This window comes from Quercus robur, chromosome 4 (genome assembly GCF_932294415.1).
Source record: "Quercus robur chromosome 4, dhQueRobu3.1, whole genome shotgun sequence".
Classification (NCBI taxonomy): Eukaryota; Viridiplantae; Streptophyta; class Magnoliopsida; order Fagales; family Fagaceae; genus Quercus; species Quercus robur.
Window position 1 is genome coordinate 39,965,537 of NC_065537.1, and position 21,111 is coordinate 39,986,647.

At 34.4% G+C, this 21,111-nt stretch overlaps 1 protein-coding gene across 5 annotated transcripts in view; it reads left to right on the forward strand.

The window, feature by feature from the left end:
• Positions 1 to 5,837: 5,837 nt before the first annotated feature.
• Positions 5,838 to 21,111, forward strand: part of LOC126721677 (protein PHLOEM PROTEIN 2-LIKE A1-like) — a 111,629-nt gene continuing 96,355 nt past the window's right edge. The window contains exons 1-3 of one of the 5 annotated variants that reach the window (XM_050424727.1): positions 5,871 to 6,064; positions 6,206 to 6,321; positions 6,414 to 6,778. In XM_050424727.1, coding sequence (XP_050280684.1) covers positions 5,990 to 6,064; positions 6,206 to 6,321; positions 6,414 to 6,778 — 556 coding nt within the window. In that variant the 5' untranslated portion in view covers positions 5,871 to 5,989. Of the gene's footprint in view, positions 6,065 to 6,205; positions 6,322 to 6,413; positions 7,091 to 21,111 lie in introns of those variants that run through there. The other 4 variants (XM_050424731.1, XM_050424730.1, XM_050424733.1 and 1 more) reach the window with 4 other exon arrangements.

Below are 21,111 nucleotides of genomic sequence, written 5' to 3' on the forward strand. Positions count from 1 at the left end.
ACTTAGTTCTGGTAATTTTTTTTTTCTTAGATCTGGGTATGAAATATGACTTAGTTTTTGGATGTTTTGGTTGGATTGGTTTATATTAAGGTATTTGAATTGCATTCAGTTTTGTTTTGATTTTTTTGCCAATAAACCTTTTCAATTATATTTTCTTTTGTTATTTCTTATTATAGATTATAGAAATTACAACAACGAAAGAAAATGGTTTTGGTTATTCACTGTAAAGAAACAGAATTTAAACATTTATATATGTAACTAATCTTGAAGATATTTTTGGGATCCTATTAGAATAGGATTGAACATTTTGCTGTTATATATTTTTTGTTTCCAATTTTATTTTAGGTTATTTGTTCTGTTATGGTTTGTGGAGATTTAGTTCTGATATAGTTTTTTTTTTTTTTTTTTTTTTTTTTTTTTTTAGTTTTGATATTGTTTGTTTTGTTATGGATATATTTTATGTATAGATGATTTCCTCTTTGTGGTGATGGAAGAATGAATGGGCCATTTTGGGGAAGGTTGATACCATAGATGTGGGTGAGGTTGTTTGATGGGTTTATTTATCCATTCTTTTATATGGATACAGAGTTTTCTTATTTGTGCTTGCTTAGTGATTTAATTGCATAGTTACATTATTTAGACAATTTCTTCTACATGATTATCAATGTAACTAATCTCCTATTTTAAAAATTTTAATATTGATTTATTATAATCATTAATAATGGCATGCATAGGGAAATATTGGTAATTGTTTCTCAAATTAGATGAATGATTGTCTACAATAGATATCTTGAAAACCACTAGGCCCATGTTGAAATTGATTTGAGTTTATCCTACAAATGTTTGAGTGAGTTGATGCAATTATAAACTCACAATTTCTATTGATGGCTATAGATATCAATAGGTTTCCAGTTATTATGACTTTATGATTATAAACTTTAAACAGTGACAAATTAGAAATTATTACTCATTGGCAAATTACCACTGACATTATATCACCAAATTATCAATCGCCTAATTTCCTAATATTAAGAGAATACCACTCTTTGTTCAATATGTTAACCCATCAAGCCATAAACTGTCTTATAATAATTTATGTTCATTTATTAGCCAAGTTTGTTCATCATCATGAGTTAATAGTAGTATTTGTTAATTATAATTACTCATTATTCATCTAATGGCCACCCTTTGATTTGAAGATTGTGTGATAATATTTTTGAGATTACCTGCCTCCCTTTGTTGGGCTATGTTATTCAGGTTATCAGTGTATGTTGTTTTGATTATTGATTGATTTTATAAAAAATTGTTATTGTTATCAATTGATGTTGTGATACCTATGTTATGTTTATTAATTAATTTTATGATAAATGTTTTCACCTGTGAGTTGAAGTATTGTGTTCTAAATAACACAATCGAATCTCCCTCACTGTAAAAAAAAATACCGTCAAGAATATTCCTCTAAATTTGGATACAATAATCTAAGTGTCCTGTATCAAACCCCACATACAATGACAGCAAATTGTCACGGAGTATTTATAGCTCAAATTAATTTCCATTTAGTTTCATTTCAAGTGGAGAGTAATGATTCAAATTGGCTTTAATACTTATAAAAAAAAAAAAATGATTCAAATTGGCTTTAATGGTTTCTCTCAAAAAAAAAAAAAAAAAAATAGTCTCCTATGGCATTTTTTTATTATATATTTTTATATTAAGGTATATTTTTATACTTTTTGGTATCATTTTGTTATTTAGCATTGAAGTATTTTATGATAAGATAGAAGTGGGATTAATTTTGATTGTGTATGAAATTTGTGAGGACTTTCTTAGTGACTTCTCCTCCACTATAGAGTTATGTACATTTTTTGTATGTGCCCTTCGTCGGTCTGATTGGAAGCCTTTTATTCTGGTTTTTGTTGGGTTTGAAAGGTGGTTTGGTTTGGTATTTAGAGTTTGATACGCATCGTATTTTGGATGATGTATGTCAGATTGTTGGGCTCTTCTACTTTAATGAAGATTTGGAATTTTTTTGAGGAGAATACTAAAAAAAATTATCTACAATATTTCATTATGTAGCATTGATGCTTGAGGTGGTAGATAATTTGCAGTTGGTTCATTCTGATAACTTTTTTTTTTCTCCCTCCAATCATTCTCTTATCAATTTTTTTTTCTTCCTCAGGTCAAAGCTGATTGATTGTGTTATGTGGAATCTACAAGTTCCTAGATGCAGAATCCCACCTTAGCTGCTTTTTGGAGGGAAAGCTTCCACAGTTTGAGTAGGACTGACAATAGAAAATGGACTCGAAGACCTGTATTTACAAAAAGTGATGCATTTAGTGTAAATAAGATAGAGGTTAGTCAATTCCACAATACTGAATATTGTGAATCATAAGATTCACTTCCTATAGATTATTGAAATAAAACAAAAAAAAATATATATGACTACCTTTAAAAGAATAATCTACGGTATGATTATTTTTATTGTGTATGTCTTAGTGTTTTGGATTTGAGTACTTATAGATGATTTATTTTTATTTATTTATTTTATGAATAGATGATTACATAATAATAGGTGAAAAGTTTTATGAATTCCATAACTTGGGTGTGTGTATAATCTAATATATCTGTTTTATTTATCACAATGAGGTTTGTTAACAAATTTCTCTGTATCATTGTAGCATTTTGGGGATTGTGAGCTTTTTTTTTTTTTTTTTTTTTTTTTTATTTTGCATTTGAAATTTAGGGTCAAGATTAAGATTCGATGTTGTTTTTATGGGTTATGACTTATGAATTGGTTTGGTTTTAGAATTTGAGATTCCCATCTACTATTGATTATGCATTTTATATGTTGCAGGTTGAATTCTGTTTTGTTTATATATTGTGGCTTGATTATGCGCTACAACTTTTTCTTTTTTTCTTTTGCAATGAAAAAGTTGGATTCAATGTCCCTTTTAAGGGTTATATATTGGTTTGGTTTTACAATTTGAGATTCCAATGTACTATTGATTATGCATATTATTATTTGACTAATATATTTCCGACTTTTTGTTTCACAAACCAGTAGCCATTTTTCTCTTTTAAACTTTTTGGTTGTAAAATTCTCTAATCTCATGGTTTAATTCATTGTGGTTCCTAGGAATGGTAGATTTGGTATTTGAAATTGTCTTGCAAGTTTTAGTTCGGTGTGATTCATTGTGGTTCCTAGAAATAGCAGACTTGCTATTTGAAACTGTCATGTAAGTTTTAACTGTTTAAAGTCAGATTCTTTTTTTTAAGTCTCTCATAACAAGGAAGAACACACGAGTGATTTGAAGAAACTAATTTTAAAAAAATTTAGGGGATATTGGACACTATATGCTTAAATATACTATGTTATTGAAGTTTGAATATATGTAGTATAAGTATGATAATTAAGTTTATGTTGGATGTAAAGTTTGTTAATATGTAAAATGATCCCGTGCATTGCACGGGTTAAACACTAGTTTAGTTTCAATGCCTAGTCCTATTTGTCACCACTATGTTGTATACAGATTCCAAACACACTTAGTCCAAACTATTTCAAGCACCATCCTCATAAGCAAGTATTCAATGTCACAAGGTCGTGTACCTTTGTTTGGTGAGTTATTAAAAGCCTTGAGCCTAGGCTATTTCTCTCAATCCTTCCATAGACGTGCATGTAAGACCAATGTCTTTTCACTTTTACGGACAAAGACTTGTGCTATGTGAGTGAGGAAAGGATTTCAAGACTTAATTATCTTTCTCTATGTCCTCTGCTTGAATTATTCCCATCTTGAATAGGACATCACGTAGTTGTTCCTTTGGCTACTCTTCTTGCATAACATTCATCCTGATAAGAGTATTTGTAGATTACTGCATATTGTCAAGTACATAGCCATGGTTGTTCTTTTATATAATTATAATCATTCTCTGATATGATTAATTAGCTACTTGTCCTTGGTAAGTAAACCTTATGGGGTAACCAGGTTACGTAACCGCGTTGGTACCTTTGGGAGGGGTATACCGTTAAGTAACCGAGTTGGGGAGTGGTATCAGGCCAGCACTGGGATCTATGGATTCAATCATTTCCTAGTCTCTTCCGCTTAGTCAACTTCTAGAGTCACCACACGCATATAAATAGGGAACCACCGGAACAAACCAAACATTATCCTTTAATCCTCAAGCTGACCCAATATACATATTTGCATTCTTCTTCTTCTTCGGGCTATTAACAATCCAATAGCTTACTCTATTTCACTCGTAACAAAACTGGATTGATTGGATATTGATTATGCGTTGTCTTCGGGCTTTATAAACAACTATAAGAAGCCTTAATGTTGTCTTTAATCCCAAACTACTATATTATCATCTGAAATTATGGTTTTATCACTTTTGACATATACAAAAGTACGATAATAATCTCTCTTCTTGAATATATTGCTTATCTCAATACATTTGTAAATATTTACCAAAAATTGATTTTCAATTTCTTTTTTTTCCATAAAAAAGCTTGGTTTTCAATATAATCCAAACTTCCAAGCTTGTTCAAGATAAATCATACTTCCCAAAAGTGTTTAATTAAAAGAATTAAAAGAAAAGGGATTTTTCTACTCATTGTTAAGGGCCATTTTTGTGCGGTGACCTTACTAAACTCAGATCTATTTTGGGAATTGAGCCCGGAACTCGACATTGGGTCGAATAGACCAGTGACTTCCAATGCATTTTTAGGCCTACAAAATAAATAAAACTCAAAGTCTAAGAATCAAGATAATGGTTGAAATATATATATATATATATATATATATATATATATATATATGTTTAGCATAATATCATTATTTAATCATTCTCTAAAAAATATTGTAGTGGGTTCTAGTTAGTTCAATTAGAAAAGTTTTTTATCGTTGAATAAAAGATCCGAAGTTCAATCGTTGCCTACACTAAAAAATCGATTGAAATCTTTGTCTGATGATAAAAAACAGAATCATCAAAAGTAAGTGTCATAATTAAGTTGAAACTCAAAAATTGTTGAAGATCTTTATGATGGATATTAAGTAATGTTTAATATTAGGGAACAATGGGATGGGTCCAAAATTGTTCATGTCTAGATATTATTTTATATTCAAATAACGTATGTAAAATTATTCACGTCTAGATAATATTTTATATTCAAATATTCAAATAATGCATGTAAAATTGTTCACGTCTAGATAATATTTTATATTCAAATAATGTATGTTAAGAAGTGACAAATCAATTTATTAATCTATATGTTCATGAGTAAAATATATTAGTAAAAAATAATATTAAAGTAACTTGCATTCAGCAATACTTAAAAGCAATACCTAAGAAAGAAATGACACGTGTTTTTGCAACTAACCAAACTCCACCGGTTGTTTTTGCAATTAAACCTAACATAAACTTGAGCATACTTTTGAAAATAGAAAAATAAACACCCTTTTGATTACTGAATCTAAATGGGCCTGCAATGCACTACGTAGAAAGATATTAAGACACTCCTGTCGACGTACATGTTATTCAAAGTAGTTGGTTGAAGAATAAAAACTTAACTTAAAAGTTAAATTAAGATTTAAAAGGAAGAAAGAGTTCTAGAGAACTCCAAAGATCTTAAAACTTTTGTCTTCAGCGTGGAAGACACTGATAATTAGAGTATCTTCGACAAATTAACGTCATTTAAGTTTTAATTAATTGGTCTTCTTCTAAAAAAAAGACTAAATAAATAGTCTAACTGTCTTTTCAAAAAGAGAAAAATTAACTAGCAGGTAGAAAATAAAAATCTCACTTGAATAAAATAAAATAAAATAAAGACTTATCACTTTTAAGAGGAAGGGTCCAACACTCTTCTTGGAATTTTCTAACATCCTTATTAACAGAGGCTACAAATACCATTTGCTTGTGATAAACCGCTTAGGGAGAGGAAAAGGAAACATTTGAGTTAATGGTTGATAAACTTGGTTGATTTATCAAAGAAATTATGAAGAAGAAGGCATCAACAGATCTCATCAACAAGAACACTGTGTCTGAAGAATTCCTTGAATTCAAGAGGAAGGTCAGTCAGCTTTTTCTGTTTCTCTTTAACTCATTGTAATTTGCTTCTCAATTATTGTAAAACAAGGTAATTACTTTTTCATAATATAGAAATAACTATAAGCTGATTTTTTTTCTTTTTTGCTTTTCAATCATTATGCAGAAAAAATGGGGTGATAAGTCGACAGGCTATAAGTGCTTTATGTTGTATCCAAGGTCACTCTACATCACCTGGGGTAATCGTGAAAACTGGACTTGGGATTGTTTTGAGGAAACTGGGTGAGTTTTTATTTTTTATTTATTTTTTTTAATTGGGTGTATTTACTATTCTCCATAATTTTATAGCTTGAGCCTTGTACCTTAACTTGCAGTGATGAAAACATTGAAGTAGCCAAACTATCTCATGTATGTTGGCTGGATGTGAGAGGAAAATTGACAATGTCAGATCTGTCCCCGGAGGTTGAATATGAGATTGTGTATGTGGTGAAGTTGACAAAAGGGGCTTCTGGTTGGGAACTCCCTATCAGGCTTAAACTCTCTCTCCCAGATGGAAGAGTTCAAGAACGCCAAGTTTGCCTTTTGGAGAAGCCTAGAAAACAATGGATGGAGCTCAATGTTGGCAATTTCCAGTCCAAGGATGGAGAATCGGGAGAAGTTTGCTTCGATCTTTTTGAGCATGGAGGACATTGGAAAATTGGGCTTATAATTAAAGGTGCCATCCTTCGGCCAAAACAGAGTTGACCCTTCGAAGTTTGATAGAATAAACATCGAATAATAGTTTGCATATTTGTAGTCGATACTTGTGATAAAAGTTTTTATTTTTTATTTTTATGAACATACTTTGTGATAAAAGTTATGTCCCTATAATTATTTTATTGTATATTAATTAGTCATGCCATATATGCTTGTTAAGTCTTGCCACACATTGGCTGTATTGGATTTTTTTGTTTGTTCACTCTCGATTGTATATGTGGGATTGTCATATATGTAAAATGAAATTCCCTACACATAATTTAATAAATTATTCCATATAATAGGGGTGTTGGAAGTATTGCACAAATAATTAACTTTTGTGATTTGTGAACAAGATCAATAATTAATATATGCACAAATTTATATGTAAATGTACTAGAGAAAATAGAGTAAAACATACTGATCAAATTAATGCCGAATGTTTGATACAAAACTGAACAAGGCTAGTATTTGATACTATGTCCTTCAACAAATTTCGCCTTTCACACAATTTATATAGTGATTCTCCGAGTCTTTTGGACATCAGCTTCCCAAGATACAATGATTAACAACACACAAAAGAATCACTACAATCTCTGAGCACAACAAACATAAATCTCTCTCTCTCTCTCTCTCTCTCAAGATTCTAATGAATGAATGAAAAAAAACTCTCTAAAATGAAATGAGGGGATACACTAGCACTAGTTCTAAATAGGTGCAATAGTGAATAAATATATTGTTACAAACTCGCACTAGTTCTAAAAGGTGCAATAACCAATAGACATATTGGTTTGCAATTAAGCACAGTGTGCAATAACACACATTGAAACAAGCCTCACCCACTTGGGCCAGTACTTATGGAATCAGTTTCTTATTCACTCCTTAACAGTTTTTTTTTGAGTGTCCATGAGTTAATAAACCATTTTTTCACCAAGGGGTTCAAATGAGTGTTCAACATTAATAGTTTTCTTCATAATGCCCCAGGTCTGTGCTTCAAAACTCGTAGAACGATTGCATCAGTACATGATAGAGTAGGCTTGTGGCGGTGACATGTGAAACTTGGTTAAGTAAATATGTTGGTTTAGTTGGCTTACTTTGGATTTTATGAATGTTTATTTGGTTTGGAGAGAAGGAAAACATGTAAGTAAGTAAAAAAACATCATTATTTTTATGTATCAAGTATCAAGATGCTCAATTAGTAAAGTCTATGATAGTTGAATAAAAGATCAAAAATTCAATTCTCACCTACACCAATAATCTTGGTATGATGTTAAAGTGTATAAGCATCAGAAGTGGATCCCATAAATTAACATGTAACAATTGCAATAGACAAGATCAACAGTTAAAAAAAAGGTGAAAAATATTATATTCTTAGAGCTAATGTAAAATTAAGACTATTAGTAATATTAACCACTTTAGCTACAATCAATTTTGTAACAAAAATTAAGTTGGATTGTGCTAGAGGATATGTCATTGTGTGTCTCCCTCTCCTAGCCATTACAAGAGAAACAATCTATAACGTTTATTGCGTAAGAACCGTGTTCATTCTTATTATATGTATCCTTAGATTAAGACCTTCAAACTTTAAAGAACAGTGACATAGTTGGAAATTGCCCAAGATGCTAATTTGGAGTGGCCATGAAAGATTCCTTGACTTTTAAGCTTAAATTTTTAAAAATTATAATTTAGCTTAATGGGATTTCATATTATCACAATTTATTTTATAAACGTTCAACTAATATATTTGACCTCTAAAGATTTTATAATCACGATTTCATTAATATGTAAAATGATCCCACACATTGCACGAGTTAAACACTAGTTTCATTAAACATGTGACCTATAAAGTTGATCTTCCATTGAAGATTACTTCTTTTGTATCCATGATAGTCTCTTTTAGCCGTCAAGTTCTTGTTCTCTTTTTTCTTGAGTAGTGATTATTTGCCCTTTTTTTTTTTGGCAATCTCATTTGAGGGGTTCAACTTTGATGGAGAGAGAGAGAGAGAGAGAGAGAGGTGATTATCTGCCCTTTTTTTTTGGCAATCTCATTTGAGGGGTTCAACTTTGATGGAGAGAGAGAGAGAGAGAGAGAGAGAGAGAGAGGTAGTAACCGAAGTTGGATAGATGAATGGAAAAGAAAATTGGAATGTAAGAACAACCATTTCAAAAGAATACCAAGAGGTTGGCAATGTGAAACTACTAAATTTTGTAGAAGGAGAAATGACAGTTAAGTTGCAAAACACAATGGGATTTTAGTAAATGCTGAAAGCTTTTGTTTTTATAGCTTCCTTATTTTCCATTTAATTGAGGCTAAACAATGGCCCATGTATTAACATTAACTAGTCCACCTTTTATATAACAGTAAAAATAGGTTACTGTGAGTTTTGGGATAACAGTAAAAACAATTTAATGAAAAGACGTTAAAAAGGCTAAATGCAATACTAGGGTGCCACATGGCAAGACCTCATGCATTCCCGCATGAGGTTTTTGCTTTTTTATATATATTGATTGATTGTAGTGTCAAAGCTATTTATATATTTTTGTATTTTACTCGGCAATTACCAGTACTTTTTAATGCCTATATTATGTTTGATGATAAGTTAGAATGAAAGCTTTTTAAAAGTAGAACTTTATATAGGTTCTCAAAAAATATAATTGGGAAACTTTTTTTACAACAATGGAGAGGAGAATTTGAACCATATTTATCCTATAAAGTAAAGCAACTACCTTATGCAATAAACTTATAAATATAATACATTTTGGCTAAATTTCGATGCGTTTTGGGATAATATAATTATGTAATTTGATTTATGTTATCAAGATGTAATCTACAATTTTACATTGAAATTTTATTTATAATGTTCTACTCATACCAAAAGAATATGTTCTACAGAGTGCAAAGGCAGATATTAATGGGGAGAAGGTTTTCTTTTCAATAGCAAGGATATTAAATGAAGGCTTGCGAATACTGATTCCAAGATTAAGGTATGTGGGCATCAATAACTTACCCCATCGGTAATTTGACAATTTCAAGCACACTTTGCAATTTTGTGTTGGAATATAGTGTGTCATATAGTTAGGGGAACAACCTACATATTAAAATCAGATTTTTTCAATATTTACCCAACATTGATATCTAATTATGAAATTCTATTAAATGAACATGGCCTAAATGGATTATATAGTTATTTTGTGATTCATTCTAAATTTTGAAATAGTCCATATTTAAAATAAATAAAAAACAATTTAACATACTTATCATTGCATAGGTGTTCACTAAAGGCCTCTAATAGGTAAATTAATTTCTTATTCCTATATGATTTGTGTTCTTTTGTTTTTGTACAGACAAATCTTCAGTGTTGGAGCTTAAATACTCTAAAACATTGAAAGAGAAAATCAATTAACTTATGCAGTAGGTGATTGATGGAAGTTGCGATTTGCAAATTGTCCTATGGTCCGTTTGGATTGAGATTATTTTTGCTGAAATTGAAAACTGAAACTGAAAACACTGTAGCAAAATAATTTTTAAATGTGTGAATAGTATTATGGGACCCATTTTTAATGAAAAAGTTGCTGAAAAGTGGAATTTGTGGGTTCGTGAACAGTGCACGAATGCACTGTTCACAGTTGACTTGGTCAAATAGTACGGTTGAAAGAAAAAAAAAAAAAAAAAAGATGGAAAACGCAACAAGGCATTCAGCCACTTTCAGTGCAATCCAAACGCCCTCTTTGTATCCAAACTAACACCTAGTCTCCATTTATGAATGTTGAGAAAGAAGACATTTGAGGTCTTCCGCTTAGGCAATTGTACTATTGCATGCTGTTTTAAGAGACATAATTTAAGAAAAAAGTTTCATGAAAGTTTCATTTCATGATTGTTATACAACTTCCTTATTTAAAGCATTTACATTCTTAATTTATGTATTAGTGTCAATTCAAATGCCCTTGTATGTAATATAATCTATGTTTTATTTGTCTACTTAAATAAGGAAAACAAACACTATTCAACTAAGAGAGATGCCTGTGCACTTTGTACGAGTAAGTGACTAGTTAAAAATAAGTTTATTAATAGAATAGTAAATAACATTCTATTTGAATAAAATTTGGTATACATGTTAAAAACATAAGGAACATGAAATTCAACAGTTAAATTTTTAAAAAATTCATACTAAAAAAGGAAATATATAAGAAGTTTAAAGAGTTTCTCACCAAACTAGTTTGGAGAGAAAATTTGTTCTCTATTATGGATTAATATTTCATTAGAGTCATTATTTCTCAAATAAGTTATATATTCTTCCTCTCAAAAAAAAAAAAAAAAAAGAAGTTATATATTCTAGAGCATTATTATTGGTGATGCTAAAAAGTCATATTGCTATTTTTAGCACCACCAAATTCAAAATTATCTTTCTATATGTCCTCTGCATATTGTCAAGTGGATAGCCACGGTTGTTCATTTTAATAATTACAATCATACTATGATATGATTAATTAGCTAGTTGCCCCCACTTGTCCTTGGTTACGTAACCGCGTTGGTACCTTTGGCTTTGGGAGGGGTATACCGTTAAGTAACCGAGTTGGGGACCGGTATCAGGTCCGCATTGGGATAGGGATTCTATCATTTCCTAGTTTCTTCCATTTAGTCAACTTCTAGGACACTACACGCATATAAATAGGGAACCACTAGAACAGACCAAACCTTATCCTTTAATCCTCAAGCTGACCCAATATAAATATTTGCGTTCTTCTTCTTCTTCTTCTTCGGGTTATTAAGTATTAACAATCCAATAGCTGACCTTATTTCACTCGTGGCAAAACTGGATTGATTAGATATTGATCAAGTGCGGTCTCTGATCTTTACAAACAACCATAACAAGCCTAAATTGTGACTAGACTAATCCAATTAGAATATAGCACAAACGTGGCTGGTTCGTAGTAAACTTAGATTCGTAGTAAACTTAGAAAAGATGTCTAAAAATACGAAGTCTTCGTCTATCTTCTCCTTTCGCCTATTTTGTATCCTGTTGAAATTGTAAAGTTGTGATTTATAACTATTTTGTTTTGGTTTTAATTTCGGGCCAAATTTGATTGTAATTTTGTTCAATTTTATGTACCCTATATTTTATGTGGGATTTTATTTTATGGATTGTGTGTGAGAGAGAATGTGAAGACTCAAGACAACATTGAAGATCGAAAGAGTTTTTGCAAGTAGCTAGAAGACTTTCCACGAAGTGAAGCCATGTGCACAGTACATGACAGGAATGTGAAGAGTCATGATAACTAGTTTTTGCAAGTATTTCGCAGATAAGGCCTTCCTGCGAGATAGTTGCGAAACTTTCTGTTTTGCTATTTTGGCATATCTGCTCCACTAGTCTTCACCCACACTATATATACCATTATTACCCACATATTGAGAGGAGTGTTTTTCAAAGAGAAAACCCTAGCCATAACCCTTGAGAGTTAAAGATTATCATACCCACAATCCTCTACACAATCCATTGTGGTTTTCCTCAACTCCTACATTTCCATATCCAAATCCTTGAGAGGTTGATAGCCCAAACACTTACCACACCCATCATGAATGTAAAGTGAGGTTTTGGTGCTACTGGAAAGCATTGGAAGAAGTCATTTGTTTGGTGGATGCAATCGGGCTGAATTGCGTGATTCAGAGAACTTGAGAAGATAAGGCTTCATCAAGTCAGTTGGTAGCAAGAGCTTGGAGGACTCAAATACATGGGGTAGACTAGGCTTGGAGGATCTTTTGTTATTCGTGTACTCCAACTTATTCTCTAGTGGATCGATTTACTGCTTGGAGGACGGCGGAGAGGTTTTTCACTGAGTTATTCAGTTTCCTCTTTGATAACACATCGCTATGTTATCTTGTGTTTGTTCGCTACTCTTTTAGCTTTCATTTTATTGTTGATATTTGATAAATATGGTTTAGAGTAGTTATATTGTTTATTCACTCGCATTTACTCTATTCCGCACTTAGTTTAAGTTAGAGTAAAATCAACCGAGTCCTAATTTTTTATTTGAGGGTCTAAACAGCTCTTGTGTTTTCACATATTTTCAAGTTTTTAGAAATTTAACAAAATATTTTTTACTAAAATAAATGATGTCATGTTGCTTCCTATTTCAACTAATGAAAATTTTATGTTTTTTATAAATGAAAAAATTATATATATATATGTATATATATTATTCTACTTTTTTTTTAATTAAAATTTTCATCTACTCATATTATTAAGAAAGAATTTCAACTTACGGCGTCTACTCCTAATGATAACTCATATTATTAATTTGCTAGTAGTAAATATATTGGGGTTAAGTTTTTCCAATCATGATGGTTGGAAAGGAAAGAGAAAAATAGAGTTTTCCCTATTCAAAAATATTCAACTTGTAGTCATTTATTTTAATGTTGACTTTAATCCCAAACCGCTATATTATCATCTAAAATTATGTTTTTATCGCTTTTGACATATACAAAAGTAAGATAATGATCTCTCTTCTTGAATATATTGCTTATCTCAATACATTTGTAAATATTTACCAAAAATTGATTTTCAATTTCTTTTTTTCCATAAGAAAGCTTGGTTTTCAATATAATCCAAACTTTAAAGCTTGTTCAAGACAAATCATACTTCCCAAAAGTGTTTAATTAAAAGAATAAAATAAAAATATGGGATTTTTTTACTCATTATTAAGGGCCATTTTTGTGCGTAGCCATGTATTATCCGCTCAAATGGTAACCTTACTAGACTCGGATTTGTTTTGGGAGTTGAGCCCAAAACTCAACATTGGGTTGAAGAAACCAATGACTTCTGGTGTATTTTTAGGCCTACATAATAGATAAAACTCAAAGTCTAAGAATCAAGATAATGGTTGAAATATATATATATATATATATATTTATAAGTTTAGCATAATATCATTGTTTAATCATTCTCTAAAAAATATTGTTGTGAATTTCAGTTAACTTAATTGGTAAAGTCTTTAATGGTTGAATTAGAGATCCAGGATTTAATTGTTACCTACACCAAAAAATTAATTGGGGTCTTGGTCTGATTGTAAAGAGCAGAATCATCAGAAGTAAGTGTTATAAGTTAAGACTCAAAAAATATTGAAGATCATAATGATGGATATTAAGTAATCTTCGATATTAGAGAACAATGGGATGGATCCAAATTGTTCATGTCTAGATGGTATTTTATATTCAAATAATATATGTAAAATTGTTCATGTCTATATAGTATTTTATATTCAAATAATGCATGTAAAATTGTTCACGTCTGGATAATATTTCATTTTCAAATAATGTATGTTAAGAAGTGACAGATCAATTTATTAATCTATATGTTCATTTGAAAAATATTAGTGAAAAATAATATTAAAGTAACCTGCATCCAATCATACCTAAGAAATGACTCGACTTTTTGCAATTAACCAAACTCCACAGGGTGTTTTTGCATTTAAGCCTCACATAAACTTGAGCATACTTTTTAAAAATAAAAAAATAAACACTCTTTTTTATTACTGAATCTGCACCGCGTAGAAAGATAGTTAGATACTCCTGTCGACGTACATGTTATTCAAAGTAGGGTTGAAGAATAAAAAATTGTAGGGTTGAAGAATAAAAAATTAACTTAAAAGTTAAATTAAGATTTGAAAGGACGAAAGAGTTCTAGAGACCTTGAAAGATCTTTATAAAACTTTTGTCTTCAGCGTGGAAGACACTGATAATTAGAGCAATCCGTGCATCTTTGACAAATTAACGTCATTTAAGTTTTAATTTTAAATAATTGGTCTTCTACTAAAAAAAGACTAATTAAATGGTCTAACAGTCTTTCCAGAAAGAGAAAAAGTAACTAGATGGTAGAAAAGAAAAATCTCACTTAAATAAAATAAAGACTTTAATCACTTTTAAGAGGAAGGGTCCAGGACTCTTCTTGGAATTTTCTAACATCCCTATTAACGGAGACTACAAGTTCCATTTACTCGTTATAAACAGCATAGTCATATTAACCACTTTAGCTCTCAAAACAACCCCCCCCCCCACCAAAAAAAAAACCACTTTAACTTCAATCAATTTTGTAACAAAAATTAAGTTGGATTGTGCTAGAGGATATGTCATTGTGTGTCTCCCTCTCCTAGCCATTACAAGAGAAACAATCTATAACGTTTATTACGTAAGAACCGTGTTCATTCTTATTATATATATCCTTAGATTAATTAAGACCTTCAAACTTTAAAGAACAGCAACATAGTTGGAAATTGCCCAAGATGCTAATTTGGAGTGGCCATGAAAGATTCCTTGACTTTTAAGCTTAAATTTTTAAAAATTATAGTATAAAAATTTGGAGTGGTACATGTAACACTTATCTTGAGTCACATGATAGAAGCGCAAGGTATAAAACATGCATGCATATTTTATTCACACTACACACCTCCCCTTTTGATTGGCTGGTTACGGTGGGGCTTGGACTTAGGCTTGATGGATGATTTCGATCTCGATGAGTCATTGTTGACTGGGGTATTGCTATTTTCTTTTAATATATAAGATATAAAAAATTTTATTGTGGTAAAATGCAAAATAGAGAATGAGATGCAAAGATGTGTTATTAAAGTGGTAATATAAAATAAATAAAATAACTTTTTGTAATGTAAAATATATAATTTATTTTTTTTAGCATAAGAGAATGAAAATGCTCTCAAGTATCAGCTATTCAATTACACATAAAAATAAGTATATACGAGCATTATGCCCGCCCAATGCACGGCTTAATCAAAATTCATATTAAATAGTTTTTTTTGTTAATTTACTTAAAATTATATAATAAAAATAAATAAATATTTTACTTTTAATTTATATAATAAATTCATATTGTGTGAAACTAAGGTATATTAAATGTGTGTGTGTGTGTATATATATATATATATATAAGTAATAACTTATTAAAGGAGTGTAATAAATATGTTTGTTTTCAGAATGCATAAGATGATTTATTCTTTTTTTTTTTGTATATTATTTTTTGTCAATATCATAAAACAAAATTTGTATCCTTTTCTTCAAACTTTCTTGGATTTGAATTTGTTATTTATTTTTTTGCCAAAATTTTCATTATGTAAAATATATTCTTTTGGGTTACTTTATCCTAATTTTTTTTTTTTTTTTGACATTATCTAAATTAGATTTAAAAAAATTAAGTTTACATTAATGTTAATACATATTAGCTATCATTTGATACATCATGCACCCAAAAACAAAAACATACAACAATTAATGCTTAATTAGGCTAAAAGTAAAATTGTTACTTTAAAAAAAAAATGATACAATAGTTATTATTACTTTATCCAAATAAGTCGATAAGAACAAATAGAATTAGAGTCTTATTTAAACTTAAACTTATTTGTTAAATGAATTAGATGAAGAATTTGAATTGTAATCAAATTAAAATTAAATAAGAATTAAATGGATTATGTAAGGGCGGAGTTTGGGGCCCAGGCCCAGCAAGCAGGCGATTCTGGCCCAAAAGACCCTCAACAATGAATTTGTAGAGAGTGGGTCGTAAAACTAGGTCTAGACAGAGTAAACGTAATTGTTAGTAAGCCATGCAACCATTTGAACGTGGGGATGTTTTATTAAGTTTCTTGGGATAACAGTTCATGTGACAATATCTTATGCTTTGTTTACAGAACTTCTCTCTCTTTCTCTCTCTTTTTCTCTCTTTTCCTTCCTCCTTCTTTTTCTCTCCCTTAGTCATGGGGACTTTCTTCTCTTATATATCGTCCTTAAATTGGTAATGGCCCTACACTTGTTAACCATCTGGGCCTCTACTTGAGTGCTTGTCTCATAGGACACCCCCCCTTTTTCTGTGAGTTGCATTGGCCAAGATAATACTATTCTCCTGTCTTTTCTACATTAATGCGGCTGGAAAAGTAGCTTCCTTACATTTAATGCGGCAGTTGTGGTTGCCCCCTGAGCGTCTAGCATTTCCCCTCAATTTGGGACGATTTCCCACCATGTGAAGGGTGTGCGTTGGACTCCCATTTGGTGCGTCCGAGGAGACACTCCTCCTCGGACGCCTCTTAAACAAGCCCGGCCCGGCCCAACAGGGTTGGGCTGGAAGTCCTCTAGCCATGTCTTCACTTCCTGTTATGGCTGGGCTCCGCATGGGTACCAAGACCCACTGTTGACTGATGAATTTTACCCCCACAATAGCCCCTCAAAATTCCGACTCTTTCTTCTTGATCCGAGGAGGAAAGGCGGGATTTTGATACCTACTGGATAGTTCGCTGTGGATCCCCGCTTCACCCGTGCGGGGGTGTGCCCTCACGTGCCTCATTAATGCTGCAGGCATTTAATGACCCGGGGGGGGATTAATTGCAGCTTTTGGAGCTTTACGCTCTTTCAATCCAACGGCTGGAGATCAGATCAATGGTGGACACTATTTCATTTGCTCTAGGCAGGAGCATGTCTGTCCAACTCCCTTTGAGTATATAAGGTTTTAAAGGCGTCCGTTCCTTACTTTTGACGAACGCTCCAGTATTCAGAACGTCTCAGCGCCTTCTCCTTCAGCACGCTCTTACCTTCGCCGTCATTCTCTTGAAGATTTTGTCGAGTTTCTTACCCGTAAGTGCGCGCAATTTACCTTCTCCTTCTTTTTTACTCTTCTTTAGGCAAACTCCCTTCATGTTGTCTAGGATTAGGGGGAATGGGTAGGCTTGAAAAAATGGTAGACTCTCCGTCCGGTATGGCGGGCTTTAGGGCGAAGTATCGTATTCCTCCGGAGGTAGGCCTAGAGTATTGCCACCAAGAGGAAATTTTGTTCAAGAGGAGAACAGGGGAGGTCGCAATTCCAATGATAGCCTTCGTGGAAGGAGGAATGACGATTCCAATGGGGAGAATAACTAGGGACTACCTATGTGGTCATAGATTGGCCCCCCATCAGTGCACCGCGAACCTGTTCCGTATCCTAGGGTGCGCCGACGCCTTAAACGACCAGATGAACCTCGGCCTTTCATGGCACGACGTGGTTCATCTCTATGAATGCCATAAGCTCGGCGACTCATACTACTTAAAGTCCAAGACTGACGAAGTAAGGTTGATATCCTGCCTTCCCAAGTCCAGCAAAGGCTTGAAGGACGACCATTTTATCGTCTCTGGACCATGGCATGACAGCATTCACTGTCTGACTAGGGCGGGAACGCCAGGTGGGGTGTCATAGAACTAGATTCCGTGGGGAGGACCCTAGTTTTGAGCTCTTCCCCCCCCCCCCCCCCTTTTCTTTCTTTCTTTTTTTATTTTATTTTATTTTATTTTAAAGTTGTTGGTTTGGTTGCATGCCTCCTCGGACTAACGTAAACCCTTTAATGGCCTTTGCAGACAAGGAGCGAACATCCCCTCGGCTGAGCTTGGTCAACGTCCCGGCTCTAAAGTACCTCCTGAGATCTGAGATTTTCGTAAGCGAGGACGGACAATTATGATCGGCTCATTTGATTTTGGACTACGTTCCCCTCACTCGATCCTTGGTAGACGCCGGCCAAGTTATAAGGGCTGGCAGTCCAAGATTGGCACGTATTGACGTATCCATACCAGGGTTCCTTGCTTCAACAGACTTACCTCTTGTTCAGCTGCCTGCCCAACGCGCCTTTCCCGCAGTGGTTATCCCAGAGGAGGAGGCTGGTTCTTCGCATTCATCCTTAGAGGAACAAATAGACCAGTTCCAATTTACCGAGGAAGGAGAGGTGTCGGCCAAGGTAGTAGAGCTCTTGGACTCCGATGCCAATTTAGACAGTGCCTCAGCGGCTCCTGACACTGGTTTAGTCATCGCACAAGTTGATACCAGCGAAGAGACTGAAGAAGAAGGAATGGATTTGAAGCCAAGGACTGGCCTCAGGGGCCTTCTATCTAATAGGAGCAAGGGGCAGTCCTCTAAGGACGTCTCGAAGGAACAAACTACTTCTAAGGCTCCTGCTCCTCCTCTCCCTCCCACGTCGGACGCGGGGCTGCAACATATGCCTAACTTAAGGCGAAAAAGGCCTGTAGAAGAAACGGAGGAAGGAGAGATTGGCCGTGAAAAGGCCAGGCCTCAGAAGAAGGGCAAGGAGACGAAAGAGCCCCGAGAAAAGAGGACTAGGTCCACTGATAGCCGAGACGAGGCGGCCATTCGTAGGGAACAACGAACATGGTCGTCGCGGATCGAATTAGACGGCGCCCCGATCCCCTGGGATGCGACCCTATGGGAATCCCAACGAGGGCAGGCATCATTCTTGGCCGAGGCCCTGCAGCAACCTCTTCTCTTGCCTTGTGATATGGAGGGTCTTAGAAAGACTCGTCAGCCAGACCTTTTCATGTCATTGAAGAGGGACATGGCCATGGTAAGTGGAATCTTCTATCTTGTCTCTATATTGTGTACCCTCTTATCGTCATGTTTTAATAGGGTTTTTATTTCCTTCCGAGCGCAAGTCACTCAACAAATTTTTTTTGCTGAGGAATGGGCCAAGAAGGCTCGTGAGGACTTGCATAGGGAGGCTCAGTCCCGCTTTGCCACCGAGAAGGCCGCTGGCGATCTCAAACAGGATTTTGATCGCCAGAATAATGAAATAAAGGAGGTGAAGAAGGCTCATGCGAGTGCGGAAGCCGACCTTAAGAATGCCGAAAAGCAAGCTGACGATCTGCGCATACAGCTTCGCCAATCTGAGGAGAAACTTACGGCGAAGCAGCAGGCGGTTTCAACGCTCAAGGCTGAGCTTGCAAGGACCAAGGAGGAGGCTCGCTTGGCCAGGGAAGCTGCCGAGAAGGCTGTGGCGGCCTCATATGAACGTGGAGTCCATGATACTAATGTTAGGCTGGCCGAGGAAGTTGCCACCGTCTGCAGGGAATACATCACCACGTCCTGGGGTGTAGCCCTAGATCGGGCAGCTGTCCCAGTAGATTCTGATCTCAAGAAGGTTGAGAACATCTTTTTCCCGGAGGACATACGCGAGATTCCTGACGAGGTTGCCTCCAAAGAGCCTCTTCCAACAGACTCCTCTATTCCCGAGGCTGGGGGCATGGAGTAGGCCGCGCAGGGCAAGTCACCCGAGGACAGCCTTCGTATTAGCGAGATCCTTGCACAGGCCAAGGAGATTGCCCCGGAGACCCAAGCAGCAGATGATCAGCCCGCTCCAACTCAGAGCTCTTAGGAAAGTAGTGTAGGATTTTATTTGTTTTACTTTTCATGTTTTGTTCTGTTTTGCGTTGTTAATGTTTGTGAACAGAACCGCTTTTGGGTTTGAATGATAAAGGTTATTTCCTTTCAGATATCGTTGTTTTATTCTCTTCTGTTTTCATCATGAATGGATGTCTGTTCTGTCATTTACTACTGAAAGTTAAGTATAAATGAATGAATACGTGAAAATAATGATAGTTCATAATTAGACAAAAATGGCTGCGAAGTTAATTTTCCCCAAGTCTGTGGCCGAGGAGCCATGCAGGACTTGGGTTCTGTTGAACACTTAGTGAGAATCGTATCACGGTTAATTTCCCCCAAGTCTGTGGTCGAGGAGCCATGCAAGACTTGGGTTTTGTTTAACTCTTAGTGAGAATAGTATCGCGGTTAATTTCCCCCACGTCTGCGGCCGAGGAGCCATGCAGGACTTGGGTTCTGTTTAACACTTAGTGAGAATCGCTTCGCGGTTAATTTCCCCTAAGTTTGTGGCCGAGAAGCCATGCAGGACTTGGGTTCTGTTTAACACTTAGAAAGAATCGTTTCACGGTTAATTTCCTCCAAGTCTGTGGCCGAGGAGCCATGCAGGACTTGAGTTCTGTTTAACACTTAGAAAGAATCGTTGCAGGACTTGGGTTCTGTTTAACACTTAGAAAGAATCGTTTCGCGGTTAATTTCCCCCAAGTCTGTGGCCGAAGAGCCATGCAGGACTTGGGTTCTGTTTAACACTTAGAAAGAATCGTTTCACGGTTAATTTCCCCCAAGTTTGTGGCCGAGAAGCCATGCAGGACTTGGGTTCTGTTTAACACTTAGATAAGTAACTGCACAGCAATACGGCATCAAAGATTATATCTTTCATTAATAACAGTACCTTTTCAGGTTGTTTACATTCCAAGGGCGTGGCACTACACATTCGTCCAAGTCTTCCAAAAAGTAGGCTCCTATGCCGGCTACAGAAGTGATGCGGTACGGTCCCTCCCAATTTGGTCCGAGCTTTCCCCATGTGGGGTTCCTCACAGTGCCCAAGACCTTCCTCAGTACTAGATCCCCAGGCGCCAATGGTCTGGACTTCACCTTGGCGTCGTAACCTTGCTTGAGCTTCTGCTGATAGTTAGCTAGGTGGACCATCGCG